The sequence below is a fragment of the Hylobates moloch genome, unplaced genomic scaffold, assembly GCF_009828535.3.
Source record: "Hylobates moloch isolate HMO894 unplaced genomic scaffold, HMol_V3 SCAFFOLD_23, whole genome shotgun sequence".
NCBI classification, from domain to species: domain Eukaryota; kingdom Metazoa; phylum Chordata; class Mammalia; order Primates; family Hylobatidae; genus Hylobates; species Hylobates moloch.
In genome coordinates, this window is record NW_026652298.1 from 15,426,789 (window position 1) to 15,453,320 (window position 26,532).

Sequence of the window (26,532 nt, forward strand, 5' to 3'; positions counted from 1 at the left end):
TTGGGAAATTAGGGATGCTCAGAGTTAAACAGCCTGGGTCTGTCATGGAGAGAATGTTTAACCAATAGAAGGCCTATAAGGCTTTAGAAACAGAAGTCCCTCATTGGCTTTCAACCAAACTGAATCCATTACACTTGCTGAATCTGTCCAGAGTCCATTTCTTCTTAGGAACCACTAACTACCCAGCCATCCAGATGTGCCATGTGTATTCTGCCACCTGCTTTAGAGAAACATCTGGTGTCTTTATTACCTTGCTGTGGCTGGGGAAATTTTCCATTCCCCTCCATTGCCCTCTGTTCTTTTGGGTGAGTGTTGTTTGTGCTGCTGCATATAGATTCAAATTTACTGTCCAGCTTTCCTCCTCTTCGTGCAGTGCTGACTCATTTTCTCCAGATACTTGTTCCTATGCGGCTTGCTGTAGTCCCTTGATCGCTCTTGGCAAATGACAGTAAGGCATTTTTGAAGTGTTGGAAGGCTTTTGCTGGGGCTTTATCCAGCTCTCCCTGTTTGGTATATTGGCAAAAGAGTCCCACTCTGCATTTGTTTAGAATTTACCCATTATTTCTATTCCTGCCTTTCAAGTTGGAACAGGTTAGCAAATGATAGAAAATTAAATCCAGATGATTTGTGATAAGAAATATGTTTTGTGAAAAAGACCACTCAATCGTAAAGAATGCTCAGAATTAGATTATGCAAATGCTTCTGTTATCACACTTTCAAGTGGTACAGGCACTCCTGATTTTGATTCAAGGCAAGGAAATTCTAGTTAGCTTTTTATTTATTTAATGTTTCTGTTTTAAATGAGCAGGAGCTCACTAAAGCATAAAAGAAATTAGGTCTTCAATAGGGCCTGCCTTGTAATCACCTATGTGCTTCATAACCCAACAGAGATGATGAATAAATTTGCTGTGGCCTCATAGTTTATAATTTACCTATGCACTGTTTCAACAGAAATGGTTTTCACGCTCTTTAATTTCAGGAAACCTGTGATCTGGGGAAGATAAAACCTGAGGCCAGACGATACTTGGAAAAGTCAATTAAAATGGGGAAAAGGAATGGGCTCCATCTTCCTGAACAAGCACAGAATGTGAGTTTATGTTTCCTTTTCTTATCAGAAAAAAAAAATGAATAAATAAAACAAAATACTGGTTGAACATCCCTAATCCAGAAATCCAAAATGCTCCAGTCTGCAACTTTTGGGTGCCAACATGATGCTCAGAGGAAATGCTCATGGGAGCATTTCAGGTTTTGCGGGTTAGGCGTGCTCTACTGGTAATAATGGGAATATTCCAAACTCCAGAAAACTCCAAAATCTGAAACGTTTCAAGCCCCAAGCATTTCGGATAAGGGGTACCCAACTTGTGCAACAAAAATCAGAAAATAGGGAAACAGAAGGGTTGTAATAAAATAACCTGTAATACAAATTCATCTACAATGTATTTCGTATTTAGTGGTTTTAAATTCTACAACTCCTGTTAACCTCATGGTGAAAGACAAACAACTGATAACTTAAAATTGTTCTTTAACCTTGTACAAGTTTTATTTGTTTCATGTGTGTTAAGCTTATTTTCCCTACCCTGCTTTACATTCTTTAAGAGCTGTTCTCAGGTCTTAGTAGTTGATTTGTCTTTTCACTCCCTTGGTCATACAGAGATGGGGCACTGATTATAAAATCCTTACTGATGGAGAGTTTTAAAACCAGCACTTTGGAATGGAGTATCCTATGTTTAACACATGCCCCTTAAAAGAAGAGAGATTAGCTGCTGAAAGATGCCTCTCAAACTTTTTCTTTTGTCTAATGCCAATCAAGTCTTCCAGGCTCAAAAATAAACTCGGCTCCAGAATTAACCTTTTTCTTCTTGGAAAGGAAATATACTCCATGATTTATTTCCAGGTCATTCTTCTAGCCAGCAGGACTGGAAATAAGTTTGGAAGAAATCCAAATCAAATGTTGTCAGCATGTTAGCTATAACCACAGGCACCACTGAGATATGGGTACCTTTCTCCCACGTAAAGCCCTTTGATAACCTTCTATCCTCTTCCTTCACTGAGCTAGAGGAGAAATGTGATTGATCTCACTTACCTGACCCTTTGTCTTCCTGGTCAATTCTTAATTCTGTTTGGAGCATGAACACTGTATTAGTTAAGATATATTTGGTTGCAGCTAACAAAACCCTGTTTAAACGAGAGATTTATTTGCTTGTAGAACTGGAAGGTCGAGGGGTTGGTGAGCTGCGTGGGTTGGTTTGATCCTGATGCACAGTGGAGTCATTGGCCAGCTGATTTTTCTATTTCTCTACTGTGTCTTCCTCAGTGTTAGTTTTATCTAAAGGCTGGCTTCCTTTCATTCCTAAAATGGCTATAAATCTAAAAACTCCACCATCCAGAAGGACATAGAGAAGCCACCAGTAAACCTCTCCTCATGTCTTAATGGCCTAGAGTGGATCCTATGGTTAATCCTGAATTCCCTTTTAGTCAATGGAATACCAGGCCTGGGTTATCTGAACAGTCCTGAGGGCAGTGGGGGTGGAAGGATGGCCCAACTGGTGTAGAAATCACACACCTAGAGTTGCAGATAGGATCAGGTCCTATCTGAACTACATGGGAGCTGCAAAGTGGGGCAGAGGTAGAAAGGGGGTTGAGGGAGAGTATCAGAAAACACCACTGAACAGTGTGTTAGGTCAGTAGTCTCAAATGTAGCGTGCATCATTTAATAAGGAGGGCTTATTAAAACTCTGATTATAGGACTCCACTTTTAAGAGTTTGCACCTTAGTAGGTTTAGTGTGGGGGTCCCAAGAATTTGCGTTTCTAACAACTTCCCTGGTGATGCTGATGCTTCTAGCCAGGGCCACACTTTGAGAAGCAGTAAATTTCATTATGTAACATTGTTAGAAGAATGGGACAGATTAATAAAATTGTATCTTTTTTTTTCTGGTGGTTTCCTTCTTATTGCTTCATTTGATCTCCCACCTAATACTTTTTATGCAAATCTTAGAGTCTATAAATCATCTTTGTTTACAAAAGGTTTATAAAACTAAAACATCACCTTTTTCCCGAAGCAACAATAGAATGAATTATTCAGCTTATATCTCTTGGTTTACTTCATAACCAGATGCTGATTACTGAATTAAAATTTTGAATTGGAAACGATTAGAAATTTGCTAATTGGTAATACACTGCTAGATTTATTCATTCACTCAGAAACTATTTATTGTGTATGTACTATGTGCAATATATTGTGTTTACTGTACCTCCTAAATTTATTCTTCAAATTCACAAGTAATTTCCAAGACATCACCAGGCTTGCCTTTCTATAAGTGCTACACACAGATACACGTGGACGTGACATACTGGACTGCAGAAGCCTGTTTTATCAAGCACATCTCTACAGAAGTACTTCCTGGAGTTTGGGCACAGAAGTCAATCTTCATATGAAAGTGAAACTTACTCAATTGATGACGATAAAAATGAGTTGTTGTTTTTTTGAACAATTCTGCCTCAGCCTCCTGAGTAGCTGGGATTATAAGCACATGCCACCACATCCAGCTAATTTTTGTACTTTTAGTAGAGACTGGCTTTCACCATGTTGGTCAGGCTGGTCTTGAACTCCTGACCTCAAGTGATCCACCCGCCTCAGCCTCCCAAATTGCTGGGATTACAGGCGTGGGCCACCGTGCCTGGCAAAAAATGAGTTTCTTTTTATTGCTAATGCCCTGTATTTTTATCTTCCTTTCAGGAAATCAAATCAATGAAGAAAAGAATGAGTGAGCTATGTATTGATTTTAACAAAAACCTCAATGAGGATGATACTTTCCTTGTATTTTCCAAGGCTGAACTTGGTAAGTTTTATTATTTTTCTAGATTAAATCATATAATTTAGGCAAATAGTGTTACCTCACAGTTTGTTTTACTTTCCAGATACAAAATTTCTAAATCATAGTTCAAATAATTATTTAAAAAATGATCCAGTACCTAAGCCCACCACCCGTTCTACAGAAGAGACAATCAAACCAACCAAAATTAGATTTTAGGCTAATGAGAGTATATAAAATTTCTAGAGACAGTCCAGAGGGGACTTAATAATCTTTTTTTTTATACTCTTATTAGACAAAGACTCGCTCTGTCACCCAGGCTGGAGTGCAGTGGCGCAATCTCGGCTCACTGCAAGCTCCGCCTCCCGGGTTCACGCCATTCTCCTGCCTCAGCTTCTCCGAGTAGCTGGGACTACAGGTGCCCGCCACCACGCCCAGCTAATTTTTTGTATTTTTGGTAGAAATGGGATTTCACCGTGGTCTCGATCTCCTGACCTCGTGATCCGCCCGCCTCGGCCTCCCAGAGTGCTGGGATTACAAGTGTGAGCCACCACGCCCAGCCTTCTTTTTTTTTTTCTTCATAATTTTTCTTGGTAGTTTATAGTTGTGTTTAACAGCCTTCAGTGCCTTAAAATTTTTTTTGACTTGCAATGTTTCCTGCATTGTATCTTAAACTAGTCTCTTCTTACTCAGTCCTGGGTCTTTTTTCTTTTCTTTTCTTTTTTTTTTTTTTTTTTTTGAGATGGAGTCTCGCTCTGTTGCCAGGCTGGAGTGCAGTGGCGCAATCTCAGCTCACTGCAACCTCCACCTCCCTGGTTCAAGCAATTCTCTTGCCTCAGCCTCCCAAGTAGCATGTGCTACATGCATGTGCTACATGCATGACTACAGGCATGTGCCACCACACCCAGCTAATTTTTGTAATTTTAGTAGAGATGGGGTTTCACCATGTTGGCCAGGATGGTCTCGATTTCTTGACCTCATGATCCACCCACCTCGGCCTCCCAAAGTGCTGGGATTACACGCGTGAGCCACTGTGCCCAGCCTTTCTGGGCCTTTCTTCGCTTAATTTTGCCTGTTCTCCACTGAAACATCATTTGCAGAAGTTTACTGAAACCTGTTCATATTTTGAATTACCATCTCCCAAGGCACCTAGCCTCTAACAGCCACCCCAATTCCAGCAACATCAAAATGATATTTAAAGGATTGTCATTATTTTACTTGAATTTCAGTTACTACACAAAATTCCTAGAGCTACTAAAAGGCACCATGCCAATGCTAAATAAACCAGCAATGAGTGGAAAATTTGATATATGAGAAAATGATTTTTTGCAGGTGCTCTTCCTGATGATTTCATTGACAGTTTAGAAAAGACAGATGATGACAAGTATAAAATTACCTTAAAATATCCACATTATTTCCCTGTCATGAAGAAATGTTGTATCCCTGAAACCAGAAGAAGGATGGAAATGGCTTTTAATACAAGGTGCAAAGAGGTATTATAAATGTTTGTCTTTGTTTTGTTTTTAATGGAATATTTTAAGAAAAGGGTTTACTTTGTTCACCAGTGTCAAAGTCAGCTCAGAGACTGATATTCCTGTGTGTGCACTGTATCTCTAATTCCTCAGACTTACAAGACTTTTAGCTTTTTCATTGCTCATTGATAACTTGCTTGGTGTGGTCACAGGAAAAGCTTTTCTAATAAAAATAGAATGGATTAAATAAATTAGAAGTTGCTCCTCTCCTAAATCAACAATCCAGCACTGGTGAGTCCTGCTTTAATATGAAAAAGGAAAAAGGAAGTAGACAGGGATTCTCAGTCATCTAGCCAGTTCTACCATGATCTGCCTCTCTAGCTATCCAAGTAACCATGAGGACCCTGTTTTCCTTACATAGGACCCATTCACCATTTGTTAATTCCCAGTTACTGCCTGAAGCTCAAAGACCAGGATCCCTGGGTGATACAGTTCTTCCTGGTTGTAGCTTCTCATAATCCAGCAAACTATAAAAGGAAGACAAGTTATCAGCTCTTCACCCCCACACCCTCCCCCAACACCCCAGTGATGGCATAGGAAAAGAATAACCGCACTGAAAAGTCCCATTTGGAAAAGGAAAGACTGGGAAACATAGCAAGCTCATAGCGATTTTCTAAAACTTTCAAATTCCTCAGGAATTGGGAAGATTCTGTACTATGGTGAAGTTTCTTGGTTAGCTTGTTGGACTAAACTTGGGTCTGCTTTCTCACAAGAATTCCTCTATCAATTGTACTCCATGGCCCCCAGTTTTGCCCACAGGGAATTGTTTTTGTCCATTATCCTTGATGACCATATCTTGGGGGATTGCTGGTCCTGCTAATGTCAGGTAGAATCCCAAGGGTTGCTTCAGGGATCAAATAATCACAAACTTTTGTAGGCCAGACTTATGATATCTTTGGTAATACAGCCTCCTCAAAAATGTAGGTTTCTTGTCTGTTTGCTGCTAATCAGATGCACGTCAAAATAACTATACCCAAATATCACTTTTGGTCATAGTTCTTGAACTTGCCAAATCTTATATACTGGCTTCTGAATTTATCCATCTCACTCTTCCTCCATTTAATGAAGTCTGCTTTCAGGCCCTCTGAACATAGTGAGCTTGTGGAGGAAGGCAGCATTCTCAAACTCATGTCTGCAGTTCAGTAACTCGGAGTGACAGCCTTTTCTCCTGACACTAGGAATACAGAGCAATTGGCTTTTCCAACCATCTGAAGATTGTAGACCATAGGCAGAACCTCCCTGAGCAGAATTCTTTTCCTTCCATCTTTAGAAACTGGCCAATTCTCACCCAAGCTCATCTCTCCCATGTAATCTTTCAAAAAGCAACAAATGCCAAAAAAACACCTCCCAACAGTATTAGTTTTCCCAAACAATTCCTCTAGACTAAGACTTAGTAGGTACATGGCCTGCCGTCTGAGTTATGGCAAGCAACAGTTTTCACAAATGCCCACGGTATAATGAGAACCTGCCTCCCAGCCTGCAGTGTCTGGGTCCTTACCTTCCACTGCTGTACATTTTTCATTTTTATTGTTAGTACCACCCGATTTCTGGTATTAATCTCTACATATGTCCGGGTCAAGGCTAAGGGACTTGACAGAAGTCAAAAGCACAGTAACTCAAGTAAGATAAAAGTTTTATCTTTCCAGAAAGTAGATTAGAGGTTACCAGGGAATGGGGAGAGGGAAGACTGGGGAGTTAATGGTTACAGAGTTTCTGTTTGGGGTAATGGATAAGTTTTAGAAACAGATAATGGTAGTGGTTGCACAACCAAATGAGTATTATTGCCATTGAATTTTACATGGCTAAAATGGCAGATTTTACCACAATTTTTTTTTTTAAAAGATTCGTCTTGTAATGGTAAGTCAAGAGGTGAGTGGTCCAGAGGTGGAAGACAGCTCTACCATCCTCATTGTGTGGCTTTCAGGGTCATTGTTGTCATCTTCAGTTCACAGCCAGCAAGGCAAAGATCTATCAGACATGACCCAGAAATTTCACTCATCACTTCATTCACATCCCATTGTCCCATTGAGTATCACATGGCCACAGCTGGCTTTGAGGAAGGCTGGGAAACATAATTAGGTAACCAAGTGTCCAGCAAAAATTCAGAGTTCAGCCAGGCACAGTGGCTCACACTTGGAATCCCAACACTTTGGGAGGCCAAGGCAAGAGGATTGCTTGAGCCCAGGAGTTTAAGACCAGCCTCAGCAATATGGCAAGACCTCACCTCTATGAAAATTAAAAAAAAAAAATTCAGAGTTCTATTACTAAAAGAAAAAATGAGAGAACAGATATTGGGAGAAAATTGGCAGTCTAGAGAGAAGATCTGGAGAAACTGCAAAAAATGAAAGAAAAATCTAATTAAACTATTTAATTTTAGAACTTGGAGAATTACATTATGTATGTTTCTCTTCTATGTTTTCCATTTTAGTTTTGAAATAATAATAATTATAATTATATAGTGTTTGGTTATGTGCCAGGCATTTGTCTAAGCACTTTACATATATTCTCATTTGAATCTTCATAACTACTCTCCAGTGTAGGTAATTTTATTTTCCACATCTTGCAAATGAGAAAACTGAGGGTCAGAAGGCTCCAGAATTTGCCCAAGATTAGGTAACTAGTAAATGGTGGAACCAAATTTTGAATGCAGGTAGTGTGGCCTCAGTGTGTGATTTTCCTTAGAAACCAGTCTATAAATAATTTGCTGATTTGATTATTGGAATTAGTTTTTCCTTTTACTTTAACATTTATTTACTTCCTCTAGGAGAATTACTTTTTATTTCATTGTTAAGAAAATAATAAAATAATATCAATGTTTGTATTTTTAATACAAATAAAATATAAAAGATATTTGTAATGTTAACTTGGGAAAAATCCCTGAAACATTTTTAAAAGCAGAATTTTATAGTGTCTTAGTTCGTTTGTGCTGCTATAACAAAATACCACAGACAAAGTAATTTATGAACAATAGAAATTTTTCACAGTTATGAAGGCTGAGAAATTCAAGATCAAGGGGCATCAGCATTCAGTGTCTAGAAAGGGCCTTTTTTCTATGTCCTCACATGGCAGAAGGTGGAAGGGCAGAAAAGGCCCAAGTTTTTTAGCTGTAGCCCTTTTATAAGGCACTAATTCATTGGTCACTTCCCAAAAGGCCCTGCCGTTTAACACTACCACAAAAGGGATTATTTTTCAACACGTGAATTTTGGGGGACATTCAGACGATAGCATGTGGCATTAAGTATATTCACTTTGAGAATATGTTTATATTTTTTCTGCAGCCATCACCTGTATCCACCTGCAGAGTTTTTCCATCTTCCTTAACTGAAAGTGTACCCATTAAGCATTAACTCCCCATTATCCCCTTTCCCCAGGCCCTGGCAATTACTATTCTATTCTGTGTCTCTGTGAATTTCACTACTCTAGGAACTTCATATAAGTGGAATAATAAAATATTTGTCTTTTTGTATCTGGCTTATTTCACTTAGCATACCTTAAAGGGTCATCCATGTTGTAGCATGTGTCAGAATTTCCTTCCTTGTAAAAGCAGAGTTATATTCTATTGTATATATATACCACATTTTGTTTACCTGTATATCTGTCCATGGGCACTTGGGTTGCTTCCATCTTTTGGCTGTTATAAATAATGCTGCTGTGAACATGGGTGTATAGATCTCTCTTTGAGTCTCTGCTTTCAGTTATCTTTGTTATTTACTGAGATGTGGAATTGCTAGATCATATGTTTTAATTTATTTAGGAATCACCATGCCATTTTCTACAGCAGCTGAACTACTTTACATTCTCATCAGCAATGTGCAAGGGTTCCAATTTCTCCATTTCCTCACCAGCACATTTTCTGTGTTTTTAAAAATAGTAGCCATACAAATGGGTATGAAATTAAAAAGATAAATATTATGTTATGTGTATTTTACCACAATAAAAATGTCCAAAAGAACTGAAAGTACCAATATTTGGTGCAGTTCTGTCAGTAGAAGTAAATGTGGATTTGCTATATTCCTTAAAAATATTTTTTCACTCTAAGTTTATAGCACCTACAATTTTATTAAGACCTCATAGTTATCTCCTGAAGTTTAAAAAGTCATAAATTATGTCAGAAATAAAACAAAATCATGAATCAAAAAAAAAAAAAAAAGCCTGTAACACCAAAATGGAACCAGAAGTTTGAATGGTCTAAAAATATTTGATAATTTTACAAACCTAAAAATACATACAGTAATTCTTCCTTTTAGTGCTTTGGATCAAATTATTGATTAGCCTTTATTTTGTTGCTGTTGTTTCTTACTAGGAAAACACCATCATTTTGCAGCAGCTACTCCCACTGCGGGCCAAGGTGGCCAAACTACTTGGTTATAGCACACATGCCGACTTCGTCCTTGAAATGAACACTGCAAAGAGCACAAGCCGCGTAACAGCCTTTCTAGGTTAGTTCTTTTTTTTTTTTTCTATGACTGTTTTGCTATACCATGTCAACCAGACAGAAGGCCTCAGAACATAATATGCCTTTGGGGACATCCTACTTTTCCTTCATTCGAGAGAAGTATATTGATCACCTCTTAAGTGTTAGATAGTATGCTTGGTTCTAGGGACTGCTTATTGTTTATATTGCTAGTATAGGCCTGGCTTCACTGTATCTTAATCTTGTTTAGGCTTTTTATACTAATTCCTATCATGACATGTAGGTTCTAACAGAGAGTTACTAAAGTTACTGGCTTTATTCACTGTCACTAGGGATTTAGTAGTCATAGCATGGCTGCTTATGAATGTGTATAAAATAAGCTGACAAATATGATGTACATAAAAATAAAACATAAACAAAAAACATTTAATATTCCAGAGACCACTTGTTAATATACAGAACTAATATAAAATAATATACATAAAACTATTATCTAATAACTGTAATATAAAATAATATACATAAAAACTATGATCTAATATCTATAACGTTAAACTCCATAAATGATACATAGTTGTTATTGTATAATTCACTCATTCATTCATGAGACGTTTATGAAATAACTATTCAGCCTTAGGCTAGCATACTATTTAGTATGCTAAATAGTAGGATTACAGAAAGGAATAAAACAAGGTCCTTTTGGCTGCGCATGGCAGCTCATGCCTGTAATCCCAGCACTTTGGGAGGCCGAGGTGGCAGGACTACTTGAGACCCAGAGTCCAAGACCAGCTTGGGAAACAAAGAGACCCCAACCCTGTCTCTACAGAAAAATTTAAAAATTAGCCAGGCATGGTAGCATGTGCCTGTAAGTCTAGCTACTTGGAAGGCTGAGGTGGGAGGATCCCTTGAGCCCAGGAGTTCAAGGCTGCAGTGAGCCGTGATCATGCCACTGTGCTCCAGCCTGGGTGACAGAGCAAGACCCTGTCTCTAAAAATAAAAATAGTTTTTTAAACAGAGACAAGGTCTTTTTCTCAATGGATTTGTCACTTACTAGAAACAACAGAAGTGTGAACAGGTAATTACTTTACAGTCTGATGCATGGTATACAAGAGGATGGCACAGAGAGTTAACAGGTTTGTAAAGAATGTTTCCTTCAGTGGTGATTGCATACACTAAAATTTTCCTTAGTAACCACCTGATTAACTTAATTCATTTAAAGGAGTTTTCCTTCTAATTTGAGATTGGCATATTCCTATGCAAAGTGTCCTCTTGAGAGGCTAAGGTGCGAGGATCCCTTGAATCTGAGAGTTGGAGTCCAGCCTGGGCAACATAGCAAAACTCTCTCTCTCTCTCTCTCTCTCTCTATCTATCTATATATATATGTATGTATGTGTGTATATATATATGTATGTATGTGTGTGTATATATATGCACACACACACACACACACATGCACGCACACACACACACATATATATGTGGAAAACTATATCTTTGTATTCTCCGTGAGTTTCCTCATATCTCTTCACGGTATTCCTCGGGCTGCTCCTCCATCTCTCACATTGTGGGGTTGCCTTCTGAACTGCCATGTCCTTTGCAGAGCCAGGCCCGTTTTTGTCTTAACATATGTAACAAAATGTAAAAAATAAATACATAAGACCATACTCATTTAGCCAAATACAGTAAAGTGAAAAATTGACCACAGCAATATAATTTGTGGTTCTCAGAAGTTTCTCCAGCTAAAAACTGGAATTGCTGTGTCCAGATAGACCTTCATAGAAATGGGGTAATGAGAAACTAAACCCAGTGATAGGAGTTTCTAGATGACATTGACCACAGGTCACATCTGATGTGTTTTCCCTAGCTTTCTTAGGAGTCTAACTTCATTGAAGAATAATCACGTACATGACTTTAGTTTCACTAGTGCTTTGTTCCCTGAATAACATTCTTCAGTCAGTGTTCTCTGAGATAAACTTGAGCTTTGGTGATGAATTGAGGAACTCATGGCCCAGTTCTGGTGGTGTTAAAAGAAAAAGGGGCTAGGACGATAAAATCAATAACCCTGAAGAGCAAAGTGTGCTTCCATAATACAGCCTGCTTTCCTCCCTCACTTTTTTCCTCCTCTTTTCCCTCTTTCCACCTGATTTATCTGTATCGAGTACTGCAAAGGAGGAAGCACCATGCTAAAACACAGGTGGTATTTATGAGTATGCTTGCTTCCAAAAGCAAGTAGATCACTAACTTTTCCTTTTCCTTACAGATGATTTAAGCCAGAAGTTAAAACCCTTGGGTGAAGCAGAACGAGAGTTTATTTTGAATTTGAAGAAAAAGGAATGTGAAGACAGGGGTTTTGAATATGATGGGAAAATCAATGCCTGGGATCTATATTACTACATGACTCAGACAGAGGAACTCAAGTATTCCATAGACCAAGAGTTCCTCAAGGAATACTTCCCAATTGAGGTGGTCACTGAAGGCTTGCTGAACACCTACCAGGAGTTGTTGGGACTTTCATTTGAACAAGTGACAGATGCTCATGTTTGGAACAAGAGTGTTACACTTTATACTGTGAAGGATAAAGCTACAGGAGAAGTATTGGGACAGTTCTATTTGGACCTCTATCCAAGGTACTGAGGATCACGTTGTTGGAAGGGACCTTAGGGATTCAGCTACTACCTACTTTAAGACTCTACTCTTGGCCAGGCGGAGGCCAAGGTGGGAGGATTGCTTGAGGCTAGGAGTTTGAGACCAGCCTGGGCAACACAGTGAGGCCCTGTCTCTACAAAAAATTTAAAAAATAGGTCAAGTGCGGTGGCTCATGCCTGTAGTCCCAGCACTTTGGGAGGCCGAGGCAGGTGGATTGCTTGAGTCTAGGACTTCAAGACCAGCCTGGGCAACATGGCAAAACTCTGTTGCTACAAAAAATACAAAAATTAGCCAGGTGTAGTGGTACATGCCTATAGTCCCAGGTACTCAAGAGGCTGAGGTGGGAGGATCACTTGAGCCTCAGAGGTGGAGGCTGCATTCAGCCAAGATTGCGACACTGCACTCCAGCCCGGGTGACAGAGTGAGACCCTGTCTCAAAAAAAAAAAAAAAAAATTAAAAATTAGCCAGATGTGGTAGTGCACACCTGTAGTCCTAGCTGTGCTGAAGCAGGAGGATCACTTGAGTCCAGGAGTTTAAGGTTACAGTGAGCTATTATCACACTGCTGCATTCTAGCCTAGGTGACAGAGCTAGACCCTATCTCTAAAAAAATTAATTTTAAAAAAAAATCTACTCTTTCATATTTCTCACATGGGCTTCTTAGTATAGAGATTTTAAATGTAGGTCTGAAGCCAGAATGTCTGGCATCCTCATTTACTAGGTAGGTTACTTAATTTTTCTGTGCCCCAGTTTTCTTACCTGTATTATAGGTCCTATAAACTGGGAATATTAGTAGTACCTGCTTTGTATGGTCATTGTAAGGATTAAATTGATTGAATACATGCAAAGCATTTAGAAGACTGCTCAGCACATAGCAAAGGCTTAATCAGAGTTAGCTGCTACCATTGTCATTATCATCATCATCTAGTTTGTGCACTACATTTACTTAATTTAATATTGACCACCACCCAGGCATGGTGGCTCACACCTGTAATCCCAGCATTTTGGAAGGCTGAGGTGGGCAGATCACTTGAGGTCAGGAGTTGGAGATCAGCCTGGCCAATATGGTGAAACCCTGTCTCTACTAAAAATACAAAAATTATACAGGCATCTGTAGTCTCAGCTACTCGGGAGGCCAAGGTATGAGAATAGCTTGAACCCTGGAACTGAGATCACACCACTACACTCCAGCCAGGGCGACAGAGCAAGACTCTAACTCAAAAAACATAAATAAATAAAATTGAGCACCAAAATGTTTATTAGGTAATCTGTCTGCCAGTAATCTATGGCCACTCCCTTCAGTCTGGCTGAGAGGCAGCACAGTTTAGTAGAAGTAGCAAAACCTTTGCAGTCAGTCAGATTTGAATTTGAATGCTTGAGTGACATAACCTCTTTGAGATTCTGTTTCTTCCTCTGTAATATGGGATGGAAAATCCTTTTACAGGATTGTTTTATGCATTAAAGACTATATATGCAAATCATCTTGCCCAGATATCAGTGGTAACAATTATAAAAATGTTATAATTGTATCTATAGCATGTAGTAACTATAGATTCCATAGTGTTTCATCAGACACAAAAGGATTTGGATCTCTTTCTCCCCAGGCTACTTTCTAAAGCAAAGTCAACCTCTTACAATTACTAATCACTTAAATAGATCAAAGGAGAGTATAGTATCCCCCTCATTCAGTAATACATACAAGTTTGTTTCCACTGACTTTGAGTACTGAAAAGTAGGTTGAGTAACTGTGTCATCTAGTTGGTGGGCAGAAGTGTCTTTTAGCACTTAAATGATTATCCTAGTGTATTAGTCCGTTCTCACAATGCTATAAAGAACTGACTGAGACCGGGTAATTTATAAAGGAAAGAAGTTTAATTGACTTACAGTTCTGCAGGGCTGGGGAGACCTCAGGAAACTTACAATCATGGCAGAAGGGGAAACAAACACATCCTTCTTCACGTGACGGCAGGAAGGGGAAGTGCCAAGCAAACGGGGGAAACTCCCTTATAAAACCATCAGATCTTGTGAGAACCCACTCACTATCATGAGACTGGCTACCCCATGAATCAATTACTTCCCACTGGGTCCCTCCCACGACATGTGGGGATTATGAGAACTACAATTCAAGATGAGCTTTGGGTGGAGACACAGCCAAATCATATCACCTGCTGCTTTATGGACTTACTTTCACTTATATTATGACCTAAAAGTAAAACCCTGCCAAATATAGATGAGTCTTATTTTTAACTAAAAAGTATCAGGATATAGTTTTAACCAAAGAACTCTTTCAGGAGTAAATCTTTAATATTGGAGTCTCCTATAACTGTCCTCGGATTTTCTTTCCAGGGTCAAAGAACAATTCTTGCTACTTCATTCTGCTGTCTCACTGCCAGGATATAATTAATTTCTTTTGTACTCAGAGATCTGGTCATTGCTACCAGCACCCTGGTATGGGTAACAGAGAGTAATCTTTGTGAAAGTAGTGACCTAGTTAATACTCAACTAAGTATTAACTAAGATGACTTCCTGTCATCTTAGATGTTCTCTTCATAAAGGTAAAAGGGATTAACTTGTTTTATTTGTCTAACTGACTTTTAAAAAGGGTATTCAGAATAGGTTTTAAAAAGACCAGGTACTGTCTGGGTGCAGTGGCTGTAATCCCAGCACTTTGGGAGGCTGAGGCAGGTAGATCACTTGAGGCCAGGAGTTTAAGACCAGCTTGGCCAACATGGCGAAACCCCATCTCTACTAAAAATACAAAAATTAGCTGGGCATGGTGGCAGGCACTTGTAGTCCCAGCTACTCTAGAGGCTGAGGCAGGAGAATCATTTGAACCCAGGAGGTGGAGGTTATAGTGAGCCAGGATCTTGCCACCGCACCCCAGCCTGGGCAACAGAGCGAGGCTCCATCTCAAAACAACAGAACAAAATTAACCAACATGGTGTTGCATACCTGTAATATCAGCTACTCGGGAGGCAGAGGCAGGAGAATTGCTTGAACCTCGGAGGCAGAGGTTGCAGTGAGCTGAGATCATGCCACTGCACTCCAGCCTGGATGACAGAGCAAGACTCTGTCTCAAAGAAAAAAAAAAAAAGACCAGGTACTATTAGTCTTCTGAGCAAAAGAAAAGGGGGAAAGGACACGTACTCCCAGAATGAAGTCTGATAGCTTTTGGAGAATGAAGTCTAACAGCTTTTGGAAAGACCACACAGATACGACACTGTACAAGAATAGTCTAATTGATAGTATAATTTATGCATTTTCCCAGGCTAACTAAAAGCATTCTGTTTCAAAAAGGCCTGTCTAGTTTATAAAAGAAGCTTATTTAATTGTGATTACTGATTCTTTCCTCCTCAAATAAAAGGAAAAACCTTATCATCTGAAATTCAGTTTTTTATTCCGATTTTAATGAAAAGGCTGCCTAGTGAGTCAAACTGTATCTTTTATTTCAAATGTGTGTTTCAGCGTTGTTTAGTGTTTAATAGTCCCAACTTTGAAAAAAAAAAAGTAGAACCTCATTAAAATAAATTGGACATTCAGCTGTCAGTGTGACATGCATTCTTCATTCTTACCTCGAGATTTTTCAATAAAAGAAACTTGGGAGCTCACACAGAATGTTAGTGGAGTTGTTTGTTTAGCTTTAGTTTTTCCATTTTAGCAAAGTGACCTACTTTCTAAAAGTAAATTAATGTTTAAAAGCATCTCTGGTAACAGATATGGCTTAATGACTGGAAGAGGCCATGCCAGTGTAGTTGCTAGAGGAGAATTTTCCTATCTTGCCAACGCGTGTTTCTGGCTCCTAGGGAAGGAAAATACAATCATGCGGCCTGCTTCGGTCTGCAGCCTGGCTGCCTTCTGCCTGATGGAAGCCGGATGATGGCAGTGGCTGCCCTCGTGGTGAACTTCTCACAGCCAGTGGCAGGTCGTCCCTCTCTCCTGAGACACGACGAGGTGAGGACTTACTTCCATGAGTTTGGTCATGTGATGCATCAGATTTGTGCACAGGTGAGTTTTTTTTTTCCCCCAGTAAACCTGCCAATTAGTTTTTTTAGAAAACTTTTTGACTGCTGTCAGGTTTCTGCTCCTAACATGTTTTTTCAGAAGCTGAATGTGTTCAAGAATTTTATAGGCCTTCTGCAAAACCAAAATTTTCTTTATCCTGTCCTCTTTTAGTATATGTGCTGCCGAAGCGAGCACGATCCTGTCCTCTTTCACAACATATTTTTACTTGGACGTTCATCTACCAGTGAAAGAGGTTTGTTGAATAACAGCCTATGGAAAAAGAATAAGACTATCTGTAAGGAAAGGTTACAAATACTTTGCTTTTTCCTTTTAATATTTTTCTATAGGAATTTGATACAAATTTCTCAGAAAAACTGTGCTGTAATCTGTTCTTCTGCTTATCAATGCTTTGTTTAGTGATTTTTCAATCCTCTTAGACTGATTACTCATTTTTAAATAATAATTTTGTAACGTTTCCCTTTACTAACTTCAAATTAAAATCATGGATAATATAGTATAACCATGCCAAGAATTTGCCAGAGTGGAGGTGTATGTGTGCAGTAGATTAAAACTGATTTTTTTATTTCTGAAAATAAAAAGTACATTTATTCTCAACTTTGTAATACAATCCATTTAATTAGGCCCAGACTATTCTAGCATAAACCATATGAACTTGCTAACATTTAACCATTATTAACATATGAAAATGACTAGTTCAGCAATTCACCATAATAATTGAAATATACTGTTATTGGCTGGGCATGGTGGCTCATGCCTGTAATCCCAGCACTTTGGGAGGCCAAGGTGGAAGGATCGCTTGAGTCTAGGAGTTTGAGAACAGCCTGGGCAACATGGTAAAACAAACAAAAATACAAAAATTATCCAAGCATGGTGGTATGTGCCTGTGGTCCCAGCTACTTGGGAGGCTGAGATGGGAGGATCACTTGAGTCCAGGAGGTTGAGGTTGTAGTGAGCCATGATTGTGCCACTGCACTCCAGCCTGGGTGACAGAGCAAGACCTTGACTTAAAAAAAAAAAAAGAAAACCACCCAAAAAACTGATAGTAACAGAAATGAAGGTACAGTTTTCCAAATTTGAAATCTCTATGTGTCTCTAAAGGTAGACTTAAAAAACAACAACAACAGAAACAAAAACATTTTTATTAGGATACTTTTAGATTCATAGAAAACTTGCAAAGATGATATAAGGATTGCCTGTATACCCCTCAGCCTCTCACCCCTACTTCTAACATCTTCCATTCCAATAGCACATTTGTCATAGCTAAGAAGCCAGCATTGATACAGTACTCTAGGCTGAACACCACAGTTTATTTGGATTTTACTAGTTTTCCTTAATGGTCTTTATACAGAGAATCTTTTTAAATCCGTACGGTGTCCTCACTGAATATAAATAGAAGAAATTTTTGTATTTTTCAAGTGATAATGCTTAGATATGACTATGCAGTAAGACATAATGAAGTATGCTGGAGGTTTGCACAGTATAGAAGTAAACCTGAATGGAGCAGCAGCAAGTGCAAACTGATTGAAGTGGTTTATGTTGTCAGCTCAAGTCCTAGAACAGTGCTGACAATGGTGGCATGATGTTCCAAAATGATGAACACCTCCTGGGAAACTTCAAAAAAAAGTAATCTCACTTCAACTTACACAGTAGATCCTAGTACTTGTAGTCTTAGAAATTAAAATTGTGTAAAAAATGCTTCACAAGGCTAGGCATGGCAGCTCACACCCACAACCCCAGCACTTTTGGAGGCCAAGGCCGGCAGATTGCCTGAGCTCAGGAGTTCAAGACCAGCAACGTTGTGAAACCCATTGTCTACAAAAAATACAAAAATTAACCAGGCATGATGGCACACACCTGTAGTCCCAGCTACTCGGAAGGCTGAGGCAGGAGGATTGCCTGAGCCCAGGAGGTCGAGGCTGTGGTGAGCTGTGTTCGTGCCACTGCTCTCCAGCCTGGGTGAAAAAGCGAGACCCTGTCTCAAAAAAAAAATGCTTTGCAAAATTATTACAGTGGGGTTAGTTTCTCGGTTCAGTTACTGCTAGTTTTTTCAATTTATGTGAATAGTCCAGCAGGGGGTATGAATGACAAGCAAGATATGGAACAGTCTTTCTGTTGTCCTGACATGTGCAGAATCAGTCCTGTGCATCCAGCATCCCTGTATCCCAGAGTAGCCCTAATCATTGTAATAACCCAAAATGTACCCATTCATTTCCAAAATGCTTCTATCACCTTTGTTTAAAAACTGTTTGGTTCTTTCAACATTTTATCTTTAATCTGGTGCTTCCATCTTTTGTTTTAAAAAACGGGAGTAGTATATGAATATGTCCAGAGAAATGTCTTGATATGGCCATTTTTAATCTCTAATCCAAGGAAAATAAATCTTGCAGAATAACCTTTCTTTCTTACGTGTTTTTAAAATTTATTATCATAGCACTGACTGGACATGGTGGTTCATGCCTGTAATCCCAGCACTTTGGGAGGCCGAGGCAGGAGGATTGCTTGACCCCAGGAGTTCAAGACCAGGCTGGGCAACGTGGTGAAAACCCATCTCTACCAAAAACACAAAAAATTAGCTGGGTGTGGTAGTGTGGCTAGGCTTCGCAAGGCTAGGCATGGCAGCTCACACCCACAACCCCAGCACTTTGGAAGGCTGTAGTAGTCCCAGCTACTTGGGAGGCTGAAGGGGGAGGATGGTTTCAGCCTGGAAGGTGGAAGTTGCAGTGAGCCGAGAGTGTGCCATTGCGCTCCAGCCTGGGCGATAGGGCCAGAGCCTGTCTCAAAAAATAAATAAAATAGGCCAGACGTGGTGGCTCACACCTGTCATCCAAGAACTCTGGCAGCCCAGGCAGGCGGGTCACCTGAGGGCAGGAGTTCGAGACTAGCCTGGCCAACATGGCAAAACCCCGTCTCAATTAAAAATACAAAAATTAGCCAGGCGTAGTGACACATGCCTGTAATCCCAGCTACTCAGGAGGCTGAGGCAGGAGAATTGCTTGAACCCAGGAGGCAGAAACTGCAGTGAACCAAGATCATGCCACTGCACTCCAGCCAGGGTGACAGTGTGAGACTCTGTCTCAAAATAAATAAATAAATAAAGTCTATTATCATAGCACTAGGATCCCTGAAATATTTATTGTGTGGACCTTCTATCAGTGTCCACACTGTGGTTGACATTTCCTTTAATTAGGATAACTCCAGTGTACATTTAAAAAAAGTTTTTGTAATTTAGAAAAGTCAAAAATACTCTTCTTAATTTTAGACTTATGGTATATTACTTATATTATCCAAAATCCAGTTATATGTTTATACATAGATTAATAATGACCTGCTTTTAAAATAGTGGATGCTCACATTTTTGGATCTGAGGACGCTATGAAAATCTGATTTATGCTGTGTGTACCTCTTGTAGAAAAATACACCTACAAATATGCGTGAAATTCCAAAAGGCTCACAGACCCTCGAAGCCCTCACCATAATGAATCACAAGTTAAGAACTCCTAAGTTATAGCAGTTTCCTTCTTATTTGGTGATTTCACAAGGAAGCATTTTGGTCTTTTAATCACATTTATTAAGATAATAGTGATCTTCAAATAGGGTTTTCAGTGCTCTTGATGCGTGTTCTTTTTTCAGGCACAGCCCTCTTATCAACTTATTATCATATGCTTACCATGTATTTCGTCAGTTCTCCACAACTCATTCCATTGTTCCCATTATTTCTTACATTAATTGTGATCTTTTGAGATAGTCACTTTAGTACTAGAAAAATCTTTTCTTGGTACTCTGACATTTTAGAGCTGTCTGACTCGTGACTGAACTATTAATATATATATTGCATTCACCAGCTTAGTGTTTCTCTCTTGAAACAGTAGACATATTCAGTTCCTAAAGTTTTGCCTAACCTCATCCATGAGCACAAAGTGTGTCATACTGATGAATAATGTGTTGGTACAATTCTTTACTTGATGAGATTATCTTCATGAGATTATCTTTGAAAAATCTCTTCTTGTCTATTAATCCTTTCAGATAGCCTGTAATATTTTAAGAACTTTTAAGGTCATCACCAGTGATCACTACTTTTGTTTTTCATAGGCACCAATCCATATATTTGCAAATTTATAATTTCAAAGCCTTTCGTACTGACCTAAAATGGTTGACAGTGAATACAGAGATTGACAACTTCTATGTTCACTAATACTTCTAGCTTACCTAAGAAATATATAGTGAATTAAAAATTTGCCATATGTATTCAGTACATTGGCTTTAAGAAATGGCAGCTCCGTGTTTGAGCTCTCCACTGTGGCAGTTGGCAGGTTTCATGACTAGAAGGGCTCGTTTGAGCTTGTCATCGTAATATTTAAACATGTTGGCAAGAACATCCCGTTTTCAAACATGCAGATGCACTAGTTCAATATGTCTACTATCTCATCATTCAGGACATGAGTTTCACTCGTATTACGTTTACAGGGTAGGTAGGTAATTTTGAAGATAGCAATCAAGAGGTGATATCTGTAGTATCTGTTCCTGTTGCATGGCTTTATTGTGGTTTGAGCTGTCAGTAATCACTAGCCTTTGAACTTCTGTAGAATAGTAATGCCTCTTAGCCTCCATGGTGATGTCCATGTTGTGTTGTACATTAAGAGCGGTGATGAATTTTGAACTGTAAAGATGTCGTTATTCTAAGGAAACACATCAGAATTACGCTAAAGGCTTCTTAATTAAACGTGAAAGGGATGGGCAGAAGAACTTCAAATTATGTGACTTGAAACAGTAATTTGGTTGAAAACTAATAAATAAAGCAGCTTGTCTGCTCTAAATATTTGGATTAGATACTGCTGTAGATAAATGTACCCTGTATTAGTCAGTAAGGCACCCTGGTGTTATGACAAGAGCACTGGATCAAACATCATTTGTGTATCTGTGGACCTGGCTGTATGACTTGGGGAAAGTTATTTAAACTCTTTGAACCATCTCATTTTTCTTATTCAGAAAATGGGGACAACAGCAATTCTATGTACTTCCCTGGACGGTTGGGAGAATTAAACGAAGCAGTATGTGAAAAGGTATTTGGAAAAGCATAAGGAGCCATATGTACGTGAAGCATTCTTGAAACTATGCTTATGTATAATTCAACTCTTTTGAGATCAATATACAACTCGAAACTAGAAAGGGGGTAAAAAAGACCATCTGCCATGAGACAATTTACTGCCACTTGAGGTTCAACAGAATTCACAAATGCTTACCTTCAATGGGTTTGAGTGAAGATCTGTAGAAGGTGATTGGAAACCCTCACATTTGTATTTGGTTCTGTTTTGTTTTCATGATTGCTGCCTACTTAGAAGTTTGATACCTGAAACAATAACAGAAAGAGCAGCTTAGAGTATTGGAGTGATGGAGGATTAGCTGAAGAGCAATGTGGGTATATTTATCTCCAGTGTTAACCCCCAGGAAGCGAAAGACAAGCCAGGCTAGACCAGCCAAGACCATACCTAGTCAGGCAGAATATGCAGGCTCAGAAGAAGATAGGCAGCTGAGACTTACTGAACATGTACCAGGTGCCAGGAAATATACACACTGCTTTACATTCACTCATTTTTATCTTCACAGTACGCTCTGAAGTAGATGGGTACTGTTATTGTCCCCATTTTCCAAATGAAAAATCTGAGACATAGAAGGACCTGCCCAGGGTCCAATAGTCATGACCTAACTGCTCTACTTTATTGCGTATTTGCGCTCCCATTCCATGCACTGGAGACAGTACTATTCATGGTCTGAATTTAGTCTTCCAGATGTTTTGGATGTCTTCCATCCTGTTGGATGGACTTCCTTCTCCTAAGTTTATTAAATGACACTCTAATAATGTAGAATGAATGCAAATGTGGAATGAATGCATTTATTTATTTCTAGGTTTCCCTCTGTGTGAGTTGACCCTTGAGGTTTCAGTCCTAAAATGCAGTGAACTCCCTATCATCAACCTTGTGGCCTCTGCTGTCACCCTGTCTCCCTAGCCCCAACTCCTGCACACTGTTTTAGATTGTGACTTTAACATCAGATGTAATTTCTTTCAAGATCTTCCTTTTGTTATTTTGTTTGCTTATACATATACAAACAATACATACATGTGTAAATAAAATAAATGAAGTCATAAACCAAAATATGAATGTATTAACACATAATGTTTATTTGGGAATGTGCTTATTTCTTTCATTTGCTTAGTGCATTTTCTACATGTATTATTTTTTAAAAATCAAAATATTTTTTAAAGAGAGGGATGTTTAGTTTTTTGTTTGTTTTTGGAGACAGGGTCTCACTCTGTCACTCAGGCTGGAGTGTAGTGGCACAGTCATGGCTTACTGTAGCCTCCACCTCTCCAGTCTCAGTTGATCCTCCCACCTCAGCTTCCTAAGTAGCTGGGACCACAGGTGTGTACCACTACACCAGGGTAATTTTTGTATTTTTTGTAGAGATAGGGTTTCACCATGTTGCCCAGGCTGATTTTGAATTCCTGGGCTCAAGCAATCTGCCCACGTCAGCCTCCCAAAATGCTGGGATTACAGGCGTGAGCCACCATGCCCAGCCTATATAGTTATTTTAAGAAACAGAATTATTGACTATCTATGTGTCTGACATGTCATATTATCTATGGCAGGATGGGGTTCAAAAGAAAGAAAAGTTACAGTATTTGAATGTTTAGAATTTAGCTTGAGGACATGAAGTGCAACAAATAAAAAATTAAAAGGATAATATTAAGTAAAATAATAAAAGTAGAATTTTAAGTATTGAAAAAAAGTAGAGAGGTGAGAGCTTGAGGTCAAGAATAATAACAAGAGAAAATATCTTTGAGTTGTTTAAGTTTGAATCTTCATACAGAAATATTCTCCCCAGGGTCTCATCCATTTCACAGATATTTATTGAACATCCTCTACTTTCTGTGCTGGATTTTGGAAATACAGTGGTGAATAATGCATACTCTCTAGCATTTGAGTTTGAATAGTACCTTTATTTGTTTTCATCTTAAAAAGAAGCAGTTTAAATAAGATGTACCTGATCAGGAAGGTAATAGCTAGTTTGGGAGCAAGCCTGTGAACTAAATATGCAGTATTCAAAACTTCCCCAAATTATGTTATTTCCTGGGTCCTTTAAATTATTACTATTATTTCCAGTGATCACTCGGTATGTGTGAAGTTAAAACTATGGCCTTTTAATCATCTGTTTATGGCAAAGTCTAGCAGATAGTGGTCACTTTTTTAAAAAAATACCTTGCCTTGTTATATAAACTTCTCCATCATCCCTGGATTTAGGGATAGATTAGACAGGCCAGGATGTGGAATGACTGCTAAGAAATCAATACTGAATCACCTCAGACAGTCAATGTCAGGTCTCCTGAGGCCTGTCCTTTTTCATGAGCACAATACACTTATTGATTTCAGCAACTGCCTTTTCTTTGAGTTAGGATTTGCTATCATGAAAATAACTCTTAGTTGTAGCCATTAAAAGCAACTGGTCTCTTAATTAGAATAGTCACATGTAAGATTTAGGCCTTTAAATACAGCAAAAGCTCATAGGACTTCTGAAGCTTCAATTTATATGATTCTGCTCCTGTTCTTACTGCACTGTAGGAATTGCAAAGTTAATCTCTATAGCATCAAGTTATCCGTTGTAAAAATCTGAAAGAGTACATTTTAGACATCGTATTGTTTGTTTAAAAGATAGTAAAGAAAGCCGGGCATGGTGGCTTACGCCTGTAATCCCAGCACTTTGGGAGGCAGAGGCAGGCAGATCACGAGGTCAGGAGATCGAGACCATCCTGGCTAACGCAGTGAAACCCCGTCTCTACTAAAACTACAAAAAATTAGCTGGACATGGTGGCAGGCACCTGTAGTCCCAGCTACCCAGGAGGCAGGAGAATGGCATGAACCCAGGAGGCGGAGCTTGCAGTGAGCTGAGATTCCGCCACTGCACTCCACCCTGGATAGTGAAGAAAACTCTCTTATTTATTTATTTATTTATTTATTTTGAGGCAGGGTCTCACTCTTCTGCCCAGGATGGAGTGCAGTGGCATGATGATGGCTCACTGCAGCCTCAGTCTCCACCTTCCAGGCTCAAGCGATCCTCCCATCTCAGACTCCTGAGTAGCTGAGACTACAGGAATGCGCCACCATGCCCAGCTAACTTTTTTGTAATTTTTGTAGAGATGGGGTTTCACGATGTTGCCCAGGCTGATCTTGAACTCCTGAGCTCAAGCAATTCTCCTGCTTCTGCCTTTCAAAGTGCTGGAATTATAGGCATGAGCCACGGTGCCTGGCCAAAATCATGTATTTAGACAACTGTCTTCCTCTCAAGAACTTCTAACCAAACAGGAATCTAAGTTTACATTGTTTTCTAGGCTTTTATTATCTAAATATTTCCTGCAGCAAAAAAAATGCCCTAAAACTCTTTGAAGTGTCAGCTGCAAAAAATATTTGTTAATTGGATTATTTTGTGTGTTTTTTACTGCTTTATCTGGGAAATACATTAGCATCGATAGTTATCATGGCCCATAAGCAACTATTACCAACACCTTCAAATTGTTTCATTGATAACTATATGAAGTACTTTTTTAGGGTTCTTTGGATTATAGTTTAAAAACTGGGGAATGGTATTTGTTGGCTGGTCAACAGTGAGTAATGGTTCAGCACCCATGCTGTTTTGTATAAGATCCATCAGGCTGCTAGACTGTAAATCTTACCCATGGTTTCTGTGTGGACATACACAGCGGCTGACTGTGCATTCCTTTCTCTTGAGAATTCGGTTGTTTGCTGGAAATTGAGCTTTCAAATTTTGTAGGTTCTTTGTCCTCCTTTTTTGAAAAATATTTAAATGATGTTGCCCAAAGGGCTCACAGAGAAACAGCATGACCAACTTTCGGGAAATTAGTAAGCAGTAGGGTTATTTTTAGCTTTTTCTCCTTACAAACATTTCCTTTTGTTCTTTAGAAGACATTGTTGATCTTTCATTCATTTGCTGTGCTCTCTCCCCAGCTACAAAATGGCTTTTGAATAGAATAAGCCCTCTCTTCTCTACTCTGCATGACATTAACTGTGTTCTTATTTTATTCAATTTTTACTCTAGCTCATGAATTATTCATTTGTGTATGTTTTTTTCTGGACATTGAATCCTCCCCTACACACACAAACACCCACACACACATTTTTGTTGTCATTTGGGGTTGACTTCCTCCCTCATATGCAACTAATGACTGAAAAATCTTCATACAAGCAGGATATACAAAGTCTGTATTTTTGTCAATATATCATGTGGTGGCTGATGGTGTGATTTGGCCTTTATTTGCTGTTAGTACCTATTTAAAAACCATCACCTTGAGAAAATTGTGCAGTAGTGTCACGGGATCCTTGGGGTGTCGCATCACCAGCCAGAAACCTCTGTGACCAGTGGTACCTTTGCCCAAGTTTTGCTTGGGCCCACTGGGCCCACTCAGCCTGGCAGGCTGCACTCAGCTCACACTACTCGCCTGGATCCCATGCCTGCCAAGGGTAAGTGGAGTGGCAAGGGGTGCATGAGTGAGCAAGCATGGGGTCCAGCCACTGTACACAGCCAGGCATGCTGGCTATGGCGATGCAAGCAGCTCCAGGTGCCAGCACAGGCCCTGGAGGCAAGGCTGCCTGCAAGGCTGCAGCTGGACCAGGCGTACCACAAGCAGCTTTCACAGCTGGCACTGGGGAACACAGTGGCACCCAGAAGCTTAGAGATGCTGGGAACCACATAGCCCCAAAGAAGGTATCACAGCCCTAGCTTGGGGAGCTCCTAGGTTTGGGTTCCTTGAAGGGCCACAACTCTTCTCTCCTTGTTGCCCACAGCATGGTGAGCAAGGGGCATGTTTCAGCCCTGTTTGTGTTACAGCCCTTTAGGCCCCACCATTCGGCAGGTCCCAAGTTCCTGTCCCGTGCCCAGGAAGAAGGAGGTATATGAACAAGTGGAGGGTGAGCAAGGCAAAGAGGAGCTTTACTGAGCAATAGAACAGCTCAGAGGAGACACACAATGGGTAGCTCCTCTCCACAACGAGGATGTCCCAATGTGAATGTTCAGCTATCAGCAGAGAGTAGATCCT

At 39.5% G+C, this 26,532-nt stretch overlaps 1 protein-coding gene across 3 annotated transcripts in view; it reads left to right on the top strand.

Moving 5' to 3' along the window:
* NLN (neurolysin) overlaps positions 1–26,532 on the top strand; it is a 105,096-nt gene that overhangs the window by 56,841 nt on the left and 21,723 nt on the right. For 2 of the 3 annotated variants that reach the window (XM_032144690.2, XM_032144692.2), the window contains 6 exons: positions 980–1,087; positions 3,738–3,840; positions 5,146–5,306; positions 9,649–9,784; positions 12,020–12,386; positions 16,208–16,409. In XM_032144690.2, coding sequence (XP_032000581.1) covers positions 980–1,087; positions 3,738–3,840; positions 5,146–5,306; positions 9,649–9,784; positions 12,020–12,386; positions 16,208–16,409 — 1,077 coding nt within the window. The remainder of the gene's footprint in view (positions 1–979; positions 1,088–3,737; positions 3,841–5,145; positions 5,307–9,648; positions 9,785–12,019; positions 12,387–16,207; positions 16,410–26,532) is intronic. The other variant, XM_032144691.2, reaches the window with a different exon arrangement.